Here is a 15,922-nt window from a genome sequence, read left to right as displayed (position 1 = left end):
GATCCTTTGATAACCCTACATAAATCCACCCCCGCCTGCGTTCCCAAGAGTTGCAAGGACTAGCTGTAGCCACTGACCAAAATAGCTATTAAATAGCTATTCCAGATTTATCAAGGAAGTAGTTCTATAATTGGAATAAATAGCAGGATCCTTCCCAGGCCTTTAGAATGACTGTAATACTTGCTTCCTTAAAAATTAAGGGACTGGATTCTGTTTGGAAAAGCTTTGACATATGTCTCTAATCAAATATAAGGCAAGATATGTTTTTATAGCAGTCAGCTGAAAAACCATATGGCCCAGGACCTTCCCAATTTCATCAGCTTAATAGTAGCCAAAAGTTTTTGAAAAGAAAGAAGTCAAGTGAGGTTAGTAACCTGGCTGTCTGATTATTGCAGTTGTCTGTAGGGGAAAAAAAAAATCTATTTTAGGATCCATTGATGAAAACTGTGAACTATTAAATTTTGAGCAAAAAAATTAAAAAAAAAACAACTGAAATGTTTTTTTAAAAATCATGTTTTCCTGATGAAGTGTTTTTAGTGTAAATTTGCTCTGTAAGGAAACCAGATTGAAGACACATATTCATCCTTTGGTGACCTGCACAGAAGCAGAAAAGTGTATCTTTTTAGAAGAGTCTTCATTTCCCAAGGCAGTAAGACACTAGCTTGGCCAGACTCCCCCATAAAGCAAGGTCTTGGAACAGAATTTTCTTCAGGGTACCTTAAATGGTATGAAATAATTGAGATACACCTTAGAATGCTAGCATTTTCCCTCTGTTGTGTAGATTATTTATCCAAAACTTTGAAGTGCAGGAGTTTTTTGGGTTGTTTGTGTGCTAGCACTTAACAATATTTACATAGTTTTCACCCTTCCCCTGCCCCTAAACAGGGAAGCAAACATCTTTGTTTGCCCTGTATTTATAGGAAAAAAAAAACCTGAAGAAAAAATGGCCACAATAAAAATCTGTGTGGTGACCAGATTGCTCAAGCTTTCACTCAGACAAGACTCATAAGCAATTGCCTAGAAATCTATTTAATGAAGTGAAGTGTCCAGTACAAGGAAGAAGTTGTGACTGTCAATTCCCATGCATTTCTACATTTAAAATCACAGAAGCTCCAATTCCCCGCCACTACCCCTTTAGGTATGTGCCCATCCTTCTGGTGCTGGCAGATGGCTGGAACTGTTTCTCTCCCGATGACCGTGGGGCAAGGCGCAGCTAGCCCAAACAAGATGATTCACACTCCAGCCTGACTCCCCCTCCCTGCTGGCAACTCACAGGTTGACTGGAAGATGGACTCGAGTCCGATATGTTCTGGGAACATTTAATTGGGGGGCATGACAATCTGTCCCATAAATAGATAGCTAAGTAATTACATTAAGTTCATCTCGCATATACCTTGAGCTTCCTAGTGGGTGAAGAAGAACATCAGGCCTTATCCTGGTAAACAGAGATGTAAAAGGGTGCCCAGGTATCCCTGGTTAGAACCTGATATCCCTGGGTTAGAACACAACATGCTATTCCTTCTGTCCTTCAAATATGATGCACTTGGTTGGCATGGCTGAAATAATAGCTTCAGTCTTCTTCTAGCAGAAGGCTTTTGATCTGATTGCAACAGAGAGAGAGATGGGAAGTCCAGGTATTCCATCCCAAGACCATTTTCATTTGGCTCCGCCTTTCTTTATCTGTTATCCAGCAGCAATCATTTCATCCTGCTACAGCGGAGAATGGATGTATGAGGAGCCATTTGGGCAACTCTTCTGAAACGACAGCTCCGTGTGGTTCCTCTTCTCCCTGAACAATATCAATTCAGCCTTATAATGAAAGGACCTGTGAGCTCTGGTGCAAGAGTTTGCTTCTTCTCCTTTTACCACCTCTTTTTTTTTTAACTCTTCCCAGGGTCACTCAAAAGCTATAGAGGGCAGCACATAATCCTGAGAGAAGGTGTGATTGCTTTAAGGATCAAAGAAGTCATAGGCAGGTGATACGTTTGCAAAAGTACCTTTTTCCATTCAGATACAGATTTCTGCACAGCTGACTTTTTATCAAATCTCTAAGACAGTGTTTCTCAACCTCAGCAACTTTAAGATGTGTGGACTTCACCTCCTAGAATTCCCCAGCCAGCACATCTTGTCCATGAAGAGCTGGCATGATGAAAAGTTATTGAGGGCCTTTTCTCTGACAGAAATATCATTCAAAGTAGTCCAAGGGAATCTCCCTTCTCTGGTGTCTTTGGTGTCATGTGAAAGTAGGGAATAGTTTATCGGAGGCTGCCTTTACAAAGCAAAGCTGCATCTTCCCCACTAGCCCCTTTGTTTTGCTTGATAAGCCCAAAGTGGCATTTCCTCTAGCCATATTCTGGGTAATGGCCAACCTTTATGTTCACAAGTATTTTACAGGGGGCTTATGTAGTCTTACTGCTAAGTAATCTCATTTCAGTATTTTCTGTTTCCTTGGTAGGTTTTCAGATCTGATTTTTTAGTGTGCAGGTGTGTGCAGGTATGCACTAGCTGTCATAAAATTAGACTGGAGCAAAAGTTTGTACAATGTTAGCGACTAACAGCATTTAAGGAAAACTGCCCTGGGTTTAGTCTTTAATTCCACAGTGGAGCAAGTTTTAATTTTTTTGATTTGTCTAATATCGCCTCCCTGATTTCTCCACTTTGTAATAAAACAGCACAACCCAGAAGCTCTGAATTAGAAAATGTTGAAAGTGAATACAACTTACTTTTAAGAAACCATTATAAAAGGATCCTGACCCTAAGGGAAGGCATCATTTGTTAATGCTGAGTCATATTAAGTGCTGTGTGGAACCTCTGTTTCATTCCAATACAGGTTAATTATAAGAAATCAGGGCTTCCAACCAACAGTAAAAGGCTGTAGCATGGAAGTAGTCCTCCAATATAAACCTTCCAGATGCCAACCTTTTCCTCCCTTCAAATGACTGAAGATAGCAGTTTTTGCCTGCCAAATGACAGCAGTGTTGAAAGCATGGCTTCACAGTAATGGAGCACATTGTGAAACTTTCTGGCGGGTTGGAATAACTGTTGGCAGTGCTAGCATCTACACACAAAGGGAAGGTGTGAGAGTGTTAGGGCTCAGCTCTGTAACACATTTATTCCCGATTAATAATCCCATGTGAATGTCACAGAGATCCTGTGACTGTGCTTTCTTTCAAGAGACGTACTGAAAGATTTCCCTCGTAGAGTCACAACATAGCCTTGCCACAGAGTGATTATGTTTTGGGCAAGTTGGTAGCCAATTCAGTTTTCCAGCATGGAAAACTGTTCGGTACTGATGCCTGCTTAGGTCTCTGTTCAGCTAAGATGGTGAAATGTGTGGCTAAAAGCCACCCAACATGATGTTATGTGACAAATGCAGCATTCATGGCACTGTCTGATACAGGAGTAGCACCACCTTCTTGTATGGATTCCCCCATTTTTTAAAAACACCGGGTCTATAGTACTCTACTGAAATAGACAGAGGTAAATTCCATAGAAATCCATTAAATATTGAGGCAAATATAGTTCAGATAGTGTATGTGCTAACTTATGAGCACTATGATGTAGGTGTGTGACAGAACCTCTAGCACAATGTTTGTCAACCTCAGCAACTTTAAGATGTGTGGACTTCAACTCCCAGAATTTTCCTCTAGCATATAATTGTTTGACTTGAGGTAGAAACTTGGGGGAAATCCATTTGGAATTTGGAAAGCACTGGTGGATTTGGGAGGGTTGTCCATACACAAATAGCTGCTGCAGTGAGTATGGCCAGTCACAAAATTAGGGTTCCCAGATCTGGGTGGCTAAAATCCAGGTGCCTGGACAGCACAGCCAACCTTTTGCTGTCATCTAATGGTTGTCCAGATGTTTGCACTTCAGGTCTAGAAGGCCTAGTATGCCAAAAGCAAACAGATCTCCCAGAATTCCCTCTGTCATCCTAGTTTCCAGGTTACAAAGGCAATAAATATCCTGGTGGCTGATGCTTTGCTTTGTTGTATGCCAATTTCCTATTTAATTTGCTTTTTATATTAAAGAGTCTTTAATGTTGGGTGGGACTGGGAGTTTAGTGGGCACCAAAGGGTGTATCAGGGACTACACTGGTGCTTGCAAGCTAATTATAATAGCAGCTACTTCAAATAAAAGGCTTGCTGATTACAGATTTGTGTTGCAGCCTTTTGAATTAATATAGTAGTTAAGGATATTGCCATTTAATTTCAGAGTTTGAAATCTGATTTTATATTACAAAAAATTAACTCAAGTAAAACTAAAGTTGCTGGTTAGTTGCTTTGGATCAAGAAAAGCTGGCTAGAATCACCTTTCTGGTTTTGTCCTATCTCAGCAGCAGTTTTTAATATGTAAACAGAATCTGTGACCTGTAGGTAGACTGGGAAGTCAAAAAAAAATATCCTGAAAGAAGGCAACGGCAAATCACTTTCATATTATGGCCAAGAAAGCTGCATGGACATGACCATGAAGTCATCAGAGGCTGAGCCTGACTCAAAGGAGGCTTCACTTAAATCTGTTCTGTTATGGATAAGTGCTCTTCGTGACTTTTCATGAACTTTGTGTCAGGCTTTTCCCTGCTGAATTGAAAGCCATGAAGTGAAAGAAAAACTAAATCCTGTCATTTGACAGGCATTAAAATGATGCCAGCACACCTATTTTGCTTCTCTGCCTAGATGCTCCCAAGGCAGGTGACCCAGTCATTATATACCCTATTTACATTGCTGCTTTCTGTGATTACTTTGGTTTTAATATTAATAGTTAGAGAATGAAGATTAGATCCCTGTAACATTCTGCCATGCTCCTGCCCCCCACCCCAAACAGGCTTCATGACCAGTTCCTTTTCCTACAGGTTGAACCATTTCAAATGCTTAGCAACTGTCACCACCACCCACGACCCGGGTTCAGTTCCAGCAGAAGCTGGATTCTCCCACAGCCAAGGTGAAATGAGTAGCCAGCTTGCTGGGGAAGGCGATGGCAAACCACCCCGATATAGTCTGCTATGAGAACATTGCAAAAGTGGCATCCCCCCAAAGGGTCAGACATGACTCGGTGCTTGCACAGGGGACCTTTCACCTCACTTTCATGCACTCCAACTCTGACCCCATCCACCTTCCACTCACATACTGTGCACTTACTTGTTTCCCTCCCTGTCTACTCATGGGTTACCCAAATAACCCACCTGCTCTTCTGCCCATTGATGTCTTACCTATTAGAGGAACCTTCTGCACTGCAAAACTCTGGCTGCATATGTGTCTGATGGGCTGTTACTCAAAGTGCTAACCTTCCTTCCTTCCTTCCTTCCTTCCTTCCTTCCTTCCTTCCTTCCTTCCTTCCTTCCTTCCTTCCTTCCTTCCTTCCTTCCTTCTTATTTTGAAATGGAATGGAAACAGAAATGATATGCAACCCTTCTCCCCCCCCCATTTGGATGCCCCTCATATCTTCTTGACCCTCAATTTTATAATGCCCCCACCTCTTTAAACAGCTGCAAATATTCCTTGAAACCAAGGATCCATTTCCGTAGAAAACAACAAAATAAATTAAACAGGTGTCTGTCACCATGCATCTCTCCAGCCACACCTTGCCCCCCCCCCCGCCTTCTCTGAGGCTGGCAAATGATAATCTGAGCTCCAGAATCCCATCAGGAACACCTCCACTCTGATCTTCCCACCCTAATTTTCACCAATGCAGAAGGTCTCCTCCTCCCTCTCCCCCATTTCTTTCTTCCCCTCCCTCTCCTCAACCCACTCTGACCCCACTTTTGCCACTGGATTCCTCCTTCCTCTCTTGTCTGTTACAGAGTTAGTTCTCCTTTCAACTTAGTTTTAAAGTGGGTTGTATGCATCAAATTTAACCCTCTCCCCTCCATTGTAACTTACAATGCAATTATTTGAGGGTTGTGCATGATTCAGGGGACAGGTCCTTATCTTTGGCTCAGGTAGTGGCAGCAGGTGAATGACCTTGTCTTAGTGCAGAAGCTCAGAAGTGTTGGGGCCTGTTTAGTCCCTGGATGGGAGACCACTAAGAAATCTCAGAGCTGCAGCTTGGATTGGGAACTGGGGAGGAAGACTTTGGTGTTGTTGCCAAGAAAACTGCATGGAGGTGTCCACGAAGTCACCAGCAGCAGAACTGGACTGGAAGGAGACTGTACTTTAACCTCACTTTAAAAAAGGAGCTAAAGAGGAGGAAAATTTTCACCCCGCGGACAGTGGCAAATAGCCCCGCACACGTGTGCTGAAGAGGGAGGGGGGCAACTACCCATTGCGTAGCTGATACCACGCATGTGTTAAGCTGTGCTGCGGCAGTGGCAGCTAAGTGCCGCGGTCCCACTTTGACCTCGTGGCTTAATCCGGGCGGAGGCCTCTCCTCCCCCTCTTCCCGATTTCTTTCCCCAGGCCGATCCCTTCTGGGTGACAGATCGCCGGGGATCCGTCGTCTCGCCCCACCCCCGCTTCAAGAGTGTGTGTATGTACGTGAGCATCCCTCCCCCACATACACACACTCGCTTGCTTCCAGCCATACAATTCATGCCAACTCGGAAAGGGCTTTTATTTATTTTTTAACGTACACATAAAGGATAGGGAAGCGATTTGGTTTTTGAACAACCTCCCCCCCGCCACGAAAATTAATTCGGCGGAGGGGAAGAGAGCGAGAGAGCAATGGCTCATCCCACCGGCGGGACCTGGTAAAGGGAGGGAGGGAGGGGGGCTCTCTCTCCACCACCTTCCACACTACAAATCACTAAATAAAGAAGGGGACGGATTTGTCTGCGACCGAGAAGGAAAGGGGGCGGGAGAGTGTGTGTGTGTGTGGGGGGGGGGATGAAAAGAGAGAGAGAGAGAGAGAGGAGTCCTCCAAACCCGCCGAGCCCAGGCAGCCTCTCGTTGCTGGATACAGCAGTATCTCCGCTCAAAATGATGCTGCGGACACTACTACTCTTTTCCCTCATCCAGGGGTAAGCCGCGTTTTCTGTTTTGCTACGGAGGGCTGGGGAAAGCTGGAGGGGGGGGGAGAGAATGAAGTGGGTGGGTGGGGGGAGACGGTGCCGATTATATGTGCACAAGGCTGGAAGGAAAATGCTGGAGAGCGGCTGCCTCCGTTCTGTATTTACCTTCTTTGGGGTGAGCTGTACATGCCGTCCCTCACCCCCAGCCGAATGGCTACATTCCCCTCGCTGTTTAATGCTGCGGAGAAGAGGGGATCGGGGGAGAGAAAGGGGAGCGGCAGGAGAAGGGGGAGCGGGGCCATTCCAATGAAGGTCCCCCCCCGCCGCAGCATTTTACCCGTTGCTTCAGTGCGAGAACATCCACTAGAGCTGGATAGGGAGGGAAGACGGCCTTGGGCTGCTTTAGGCAGCCATAGCGGACTGCGTGGTTGGGTTTTTATTTTTATGCCGAGCTGCAGCAGCGTGGCTTCTTCCTCTGGGCCAAGGGCACCTAACATTGCCAACCATCTCGCGGAGAAGAAAGAGGGACGCCGCTCCTCGCTAGGCGCTGCAGCCGTAGTGATGGCATGCGCTGCGCTAGCCTCTCAGCCGCTCTCTCTTCCCCCGGGCGACTGTTGGCGCTGAGAGTGGAAGGGTGTTTTGCTTTCCCGTAGGCATCGCCAATCAGCCCGTATACATGCCGCGTGTGTGTGTGCATGTGTGTGTGTGGTGGGGGGGTGGATGGGTGTGTGCATTTAATGTCAGAGTAAATGAACACAAAGGTTGTAGACAGGAGAAGATGTGAGGCGACGGAATAGGAAGCGATTTTTGCTACTCCGCTAAAGGCTGTGCTGTAGAACTAGGTGTCTTGCACTTAAAACGTCGTGGAGTCTCTGATTAGCAGGCTCGGGTGTCGGAAGTAGCAATGCCCCTCCAAATACTGAGCTAGTCCTATCCCAAGAGCCTTGTCCATAGTGCTGCAGGCTCTATTTCTGAGGCCAGGAGGCACCTCCTCCCTTTTGTTATAAATATTTGGCAACAGTAAGCAGATGCTTTAATGCTTGCTAGCTTCATTTCCCTTTCACCTGCCATACTGAAGAAGAGCTAATGTGATTCTTTGGGAAATGGCCAGTCGTGACATGCTATGCAAGAGTTAGAAACACACATAATTTGCATCTTAGCTATTGCTTCCCATTTTGGACTCCACTTAGTTTTTTTCCAGTACTTGCTTTAGTTCTCCCGTTTTCCCATTGTTTCGAATAATGGCAAACATTGAATGGAAGTGTTTATTTTAGCAATAAATCCAACATGGGAAAAGGGGGAAGTTGAACTCAAAGGATTGTTTTAGGCATTGATTGGTTTCCTAATGTCATTTTGGTTATAGGGCCTGAAAGATATAGGCTAGCCTTTTGGTTTGGAGGCTGTGTTTATTTTGAAAATGTTAGTGATACTACAATTTCCTTCTTTCTACATTGGAGAAATATTTTTTTGAATTTTGCATTTAATTGTTCCAACTTAAAATACAGATTAACACATGAAAATTATATGCAATAACTGCTGTTGTAGCCATTTCAAACCTATTCCATTGTCTGATAAATTTTCAGAAATCAGCTGCCTGACAAAGCTGTAGGCCTCAAACTGCAATCACCATCAATTTAGATCAGGGAAACCCTTATGGAAGCCGTTCATGTTTTTGATATTGTAGACATTTTTTTTAAAAAAAGTATTATTAAAAAATATAGTAAAAAACATTTTTACACACTTCCCATGGGAAGTTTCTGTTGTAGATCATATCACCTTATTGACATCATGTTTTGAATAAAGAGGAGGCAACATTCAGTGAACCATCTTGAAAACTTCTAGAGTCTCAACAGACTATTTCTGAGAAATCTGCAGATTGTAATGTTGGAAGAGAGATTGGACATCCTCTTGTCCAGTTTCCTGCTCAATTCAAGCAGCAATGGTAGGATCCCTGAAAAAGGATCACTACCATTTTAAACAGCCACTGCTTAAAAAAAGGCTCAATGCATTTCAGTATTTTTAATATGAAGACCACCTAAGGTTTTCTGTGGAGAAGGAATGCTGTAGCGACAGCATGACAAATGCTCCTCTCTGCCACCAATGTCTTCTGGGCTCTAGGGGATAAAAATGTATACTGATTAAAGCCTTTGATCATGGCCCTTTCGTAGAAGTGCCAAACCACCAATCATCTCAGTAACTTAAAAGTTTATCAGTGTTAATTTGTTCAGGATGGTCCTCAAAGATTAAGTCACGGTGGCGAAATCTACATGGGAGCATGTAGAGACGGTCATGGTAACATTCTCCTCCGGGAATGATGCTGGCAATTTTGGAAAATAAATACATACATACGTTCATAAACATATTTCTCCAAGCCCTGCAGTAAGGAGTTGTTCTTTGGGTGTCTAGCTCCTTTTTGAGTTTGATCATTTTTATCTGGTCTTGCTATCTTACTGGGGTAAAGTTGTATGGCTGCTTTTATTGTAAGCTGCCCAGAGTCAGTTGAATGGGTAGCTCTGTAAACTTCATATGTAAATAAATACCCAAGGGAAAAAGAGCAAACTGTGAGCCGCCTTGATTTTGAGATAAGCCAACCTATCCGTTTGTCAGAAATTTGCTCCCTCTGCTAGAATTCCTTAAAGATTCCCTCCCATTTTCATGGGGAATGAATAATCCTGGGAAACTAGCTTTTGGGCATGATTAAACTGAGCTTACCCAAGTGAAATTTCTGGTGATACACCTCTCCAACAGGATGGGGGGACTTGCACTGTATCTAAAAGAGGTCCAGTCCATGTATGCAGGCACCAATTTAAAATGTTTTTGTAAAAGGAATTGGATTATTTTTTTACTTGACTGTTTAAAAGGCTGAACATGCACTACTGTGCCATCCTGTTGCTATGAAGTAATATTCATCTAATTTCTAAAATAAACTAAGGAATTCTTCCAGATTGTACCTAATCATGGCACAAACAGGCCCTGGCAATTCCTTTTTTTCTGCTGTGTCCCTAGGGCATTGCTTTCATGCTTTCATCCCCAGCTCACGAGTGAGACAGGCTTAAGTTGTCCTTAGCTGTATGTGGGTTACCCAGCAAATTGAATGCTGGAATAGTTTTCTGCTGACTTGAAGTTGGGTGATGAGCAATTCAATTCAGGGGTGAGAAAAGGCCCTAAAATGTAGCAAGCATTACCTGAGCTATTTCCTCTTCTAGCATAACGGACTTCCAGTGCTATAGCTCTTCTCAGAGTCTTCTCACGTGTCGGAGGACTTGAGAGTAGGGAAAGATTCAGTATCTTACTTTTTCACTGGGTGACCATCGCAAAAGAATGACCCCTTTTTTTCCTGGCTCATAAATGGCTCCAAAGCAGGGCATCTGACCCTTCAGTTTTTCTAACTTCTCTACCTAAGAAGGACTTTGCAGAAGGGTAGCTTTGTGGCCATCATGAAATTCACAGGAAATGTTTCTATCTGTGAATTATCTGAGAAGCACCCTGATCTCAAAGAAGAATTGTGTTGGGCTAACATGGGCAGGGAATTGTTAGAAAGAGATTTGCGTTCAGCACCAGCACAGGTCTTTGTAGCTTACGATAAATAAGAACCAGACTGGCAAATGATGTGTTAGCTTCTGGTGCCAGCCATTCAGACCCCACTGTCTAGCTGCATTATTGGATTTCTGGATATAAATATGGTTATGTGGCATTGGTGTGGCTTGCATGCCACAATGGGACACATTAGAATTACAGTTAAATGATTATTTATTTGATTTTTATTTGGGCTTCCTGCAAATGTGTTCAGGATTTCCACGGGATTGTGCAACCAATGGCCCTATACCAGCAAAAGGTCTTTTGAGATTGCTAAGATTTTATTACTAGGATGGTAAACAATAAAATTAACAAATCAAGTCCACTCTCTTTTTTTTAAAGTAAGATAAATAGCAAAGAAAATAGAAATGTGGTCTTGTTGAAAGTCGGAAGTCAGTTCTTTATGTAATCTTTAAAATTCTTTTTCATGTGTTTCTCACTTTTTTAGTTTTTTAATTTTTTTGTAGTTTTTAATCTTTGCTTTAAACTTAATAAAATTCTTATATAAAAAAAATAGAAATGTGATAAAAGCAAGACATCTAAAACTCACCAGTGTGGGAGCCAACTGCACTTGCCTCAGGAGGAAAGAATCCCCTATTCGATTGCTAATACCAAGAAGGCCTTTTCCCAGATCCTCATACCATCATACTGTACATCGGTTCCATAGGAAGGATCCCAAATTTAGTGAAATACAAATACACAGCTCTGCTTTGAACACAACATAGATTTTCATTCAATATTTGGCTGTATATTCTTACACATTTAAGTCTATGAATATGTAAGGATGCTGGTTTAGATGAACCAGGAGGTGTGAACCATAGGATAAGCTTATAGTCAGGACTGACGTACAAGCCAGGATCACAAGAGAAACCCAAATGCCAGACTGAGGAGCCATCTAGGATAGAAGAACAGTCAAAAGGGTTCAGAAACACAGTAAGTCTCAGAAAGTTGCTTTATTTTTTGGTGCCTTTGAGTCAGTGTTGACTCCTGGTGACTGCCTGAACTAATCCCTGCAATTTTCTTTGCAAGATTTCAAAAGTGTTTTGCCATTGCCTGCTTCCTAGAGCTGAGAGACAATCTCCTGATTTCTAGCTTTGTGCCTTAACTTGTTTTACACTAAACTGTTCTGACATTCCATGTTCTAGAACACCCAACAAATAGACTATTTTATTTAGAATTAAGCCCTGTTCATCTGTTTTTATTCCATACGTCCAGTGATCCAGGGAAACATGAAGGAGTCGCATCTGCTGGTCACATCCACAACATCAGCATAGCTGTGGGCTGTGCATCAGCCAATGAGTATTTTTTCCCATTCATTTAACTGAAGGTCTGAAATATACTCTGTATTTGTACAGTTGTATGCCCATTAATGTTTCTGTATAATCAGAGATACAGCAGAATCAAGCACCTGCATACGCTTTCCCCTTGTTTTGAAAAAAATATTCATTGGCTGATGTTGGGACTGTCATCTATCCATCCGTCTGTCCATCCACCCACACACATGTACACATACAGCTCATACACAAATTTATTTATTTATCAGATTTTGCCACCGCCCATCTCCCCCCAGGGCGGTTTACAACAAGGATAAAACATTAAAATACCATAAAAAAGTATAAATACAAATATAATATAAAGTGCACTTCCATTCTTCTGCATACGTACTTTTCCCAAGCTTGGAATCTTCTACATGCAAAGGGTCTATTGCCTTATGGAGACTATCTAACTTGGGTAAGGCAGGGATAACACTGGGCTATTTTGTGAGTGAAGCAGATGGACTCCCACTGGACTACTTTCATATGGATTGCAAACTGTTTTGCAACATTCATTACAATGTTGATAGTCACAGAGTTTACCTTTATTTCCCACACAAACTTGTACAGATACATGAGATATATTTCACATAATTATCTTCTCTAGGTCCTTGGAGAAAGAATGGGATACATGGGATACCCCGATAGATTGTGGCTCTGTTCCTCATTAGAATGAATATATGCAGAATTGAAGTGAAGAGGGGTAATGAGGCCCATGTAGATACTCATTTAGCATACATAGCAGACCCCCAGAGCAGGGGTTTATGAGCATGTTTAGATAAATGAACATACACCTCCCTATAATCAGATGCTCTGCTTATCAGCGTTCCCGATCACAGGAAAAAATTCTAAGCATGTTCACCTTAGCATTGAGTCCTCTGTTAGAAGTGAAGCTGGCATGTACTGTGTAGTCACTTAAACACCAGCCAAAAGGAGGAGATGTTTCACCCTGCACAAAACAGAGGAAGTAGATTTGCATTCAAGCCTGTAGTCCAGGTGGGTATTTGAAAACTTCTGGCTTCTGGCTGATTCTTTTATTTGTTTGTTAGTTTACACTTTGATTGAGCAGACCTTCAACAGAGGACTGTTAGATCCCACAGATCATAAAAGAGAATCCGTGGCCCTTCAAGAATTAGAGCCTTTTATTTTATCTGTGTGGATCTTCCCTCTGTTCCATTTTCCTTTTCTAATGGATGAGAAAACTACTGATTTCAAGGAGAAAAAATTAAGAGGCAGGCTCTCTCTCCCCCTCTCTGTTTATGTCTGTGCATGCATACACAGACTGACAGCATAAATAGTCATATTGTGTTCTGGCTAAGCTGAATCAGGTACCTCCAGCTACAAGCAAAAGTCTTTATTCTTTAGCAGACTGAGAATAAGAACTAAGAAGCATTCCCAGTTGCTCAGTCTTTTACCATAATACCAACTTGTCAAGTCTTGCTAAATATAAAAGTGACAGGTACAGTAAGTGAATTAACGGGAATGACATATTCATCCTGAGAAATGTAACCTGTTCCAAATGACCTTGTTACTGTTAAAGTAAAATGGAGGGTTATGGATGGGAAACAGCATATCTGTTTATTTCTGTTCCTTTCCTATTTCATTTACGTAATGCTAGAAGAGCTGTAGGGATGCGGTGGCGCTGCGGGTTAAACCGCTGAGCTGCTGAGCTTGCCTATCGGAAGGTCGGCGGTTCGAATCCGCATGACGGGGTGAGCTCCCGTTGCTAGTCCCAGCTCCTGCCAACCTAGAAGTTCGAAAACATGCCAATGTGAGTAGATTAATAGGTACCGCTTCGGCAGGCAGGTAACAGCGTTCCGTGTAGTCATGCTGGCCACATGACCATGGAAGTGTCTACAAACAAACGCTGGCTCTTCGGCTTTGAAACGGAGATGAGCACCGCCCCCTAGAGTCGGACACGACTGGACTTAATGTCAAGGGAAACCTTTACCTTTACCTTTAGAAGAGCTGTGATACATGAGCATCTATTACTAAATAGTTTATCTTACACTGAAAAGTCTCCATCGTTGTTCTTAGCTTCATTTACTTGGAAAAACAGGACAATTTTCAAAGATATCACCAAATTTTGCCACGATGGGCAGAGCCAGTTGTCTTAGTTCATGGTCATATCAATAGACCTAGAATTATTGATAATATTAGACACAGATTTGCATAGAGATTAAATAAAAGTAAAAAGGCTAGATGTTGAGAAAAATGTAAGTCTCACAGAAAAGAGAAGTTCAAAAGCAGTCAAATTGCCTTGCCTTGCACTTCTTTGAAGCATCTTTTTGACTGATATTGTCAAACTGGCTATTCAGAATTATAATTAAATCTACTTATTTATTAATGAAGATCTGGGGCTACTTTTTACATATTTGATGACAATATCTATGAATCAAGGCATATATTGGTTATATATATTACAGCCAAGGTCAGAAAGGCTGTGAATGCTGACAGTCCATGGTAAGTCTTATGTTGTAATGTAGAAGGCCGGTGGGAAATGTTAGAACATACTATGTTTCCCAGCATGTCCCAGCAATAGTTGAACATAACTGACAAGCAAGGCTTTATGTTCTTATAATACAGTAATTTTTAAAATTGCAGAATAATTATGTATCTTAAGGTAGTGACAAAATTTCAGTCTCACACTCACTGATCTACAAGAAGATGTTGACATCAATCTATTTCCTGTGTAGGGTTATAGCAACAGATTCTGTTTTATGATCTGTGTGAAGGACTCTTAGAAAACAGTCCTCTGTTGAAGATCTTTTCAATCTAAGTGTAAACAAACGATCAAACAAATAAAAGAATCAACCAGAAGCCAGAAGTCTTCAAATACATACCTGGACTACAGACTTGAATGCAAGAGCCAGTTAAGAAGATAAAATATTCTCCATTTAATTCTATTTTTCCCTTTTATTTGAATGGTATTGATTCTGGAAAGAATGTTTTGACAGCAGGGATGACAACCTGGTTCTTCCAAGATAAGGGACCAACTTAGGAGGAAATAGTGAAAAAAATGATTCTCTAGACTAGATTTTGAAAGATCTGCATTGTGCTTGTGGAAAGTTGCTAGCACAATATTAGATTCCAAGTAATGTCTATACACAAAAGTAAGGAATCAGCATTTTATGTCTCTGATTTATGCTTTCTCAATAAGGATAGATTATCCAGAGAAATGTTATCCTTGCAAAGTATATTACATATTTTAAATTTTGATAAATATTTTCTGAATTAAAACCTATCTTAATATCCCCATATTAAAATCAAAACATCCTGTTCAAAATCACTTTTTGTATCTTAGTTGAGGAAATAGGTTAGAATACATTTAGAGTGAATATGTGCAAAAAGGACACACATTACAAACAATATCAAAGAAATTTCACATGTATTTTCCAATATTTAATTTAAAAATATCTAAAGAAACAAAAAAAAATATTCCCTGGATAATTATTTTTTTTTACAAAGAGCATTCAAAAATATAAAAATGTTTAAGTGAACATTCGTTTAAAAATCACTTTCACAGCCACATACCCCAGGCAATAGTGTTACTACTTATTTTCTTTTTTTTATTTCCCTTTCTTCAGGTTATATTAACAGCATTTAAAGACCTTTATTGTACTATACGTTTACAATTAACAAAAAGTGTGTTTTATCTGGGGGCTCAATTATACTCATCCAAGCATGATTGCCCCCTTAAAAGAAAAATCAGAATGAATGCACAACCAATAAAATTTAGGTAAAGATACCTTTTTTTCCTTGGAAATTTAACTCTAAGTTTGGACAGGGAGAGTTCCATGGATTTCTTATTACAACAACTGAACAGGAAAACAAAGCCAAGAAGATTATTAATCATCTACAAAACCACTACAATAAAGAAAGTCAATCATGATTTTGCATTTTGAAGAAATTGTGGATATACTTTTTCACAGAAGCAGAGTTGGGTGCCATGCAGTTTGATGAGAAATACAGACCATTCCTTCAACAGCAGTTGTCTGCCTGACTGTATATTTTAAGCTTCCATATCACATCCACTGAGTAGTAATTGTGAACACGGCAGGACTTATTTCTGAGTAAATCAATGTAA

General features: G+C 41.4%; 1 protein-coding gene across 1 annotated transcript in view; it reads left to right on the top strand.

The window, feature by feature from the left end:
• Nucleotides 1-6,842: 6,842 nt before the first annotated feature.
• GABRG2 (gamma-aminobutyric acid type A receptor subunit gamma2) overlaps nucleotides 6,843-15,922 on the top strand; it is a 79,996-nt gene continuing 70,916 nt past the window's right edge. The window contains exon 1 of the mRNA XM_063292461.1: nucleotides 6,843-6,955. Within this exon, the coding sequence (XP_063148531.1) occupies nucleotides 6,915-6,955 (41 nt within the window). The 5' untranslated portion in view covers nucleotides 6,843-6,914. The remainder of the gene's footprint in view (nucleotides 6,956-15,922) is intronic.

Source organism: Candoia aspera, chromosome 2, assembly GCF_035149785.1.
Source record: "Candoia aspera isolate rCanAsp1 chromosome 2, rCanAsp1.hap2, whole genome shotgun sequence".
Lineage (NCBI taxonomy): Eukaryota > Metazoa > Chordata > Lepidosauria > Squamata > Boidae > Candoia > Candoia aspera.
Note: the sequence above shows the minus strand (reverse complement) of the source record. Positions and strands in the feature narration are given on the sequence as shown.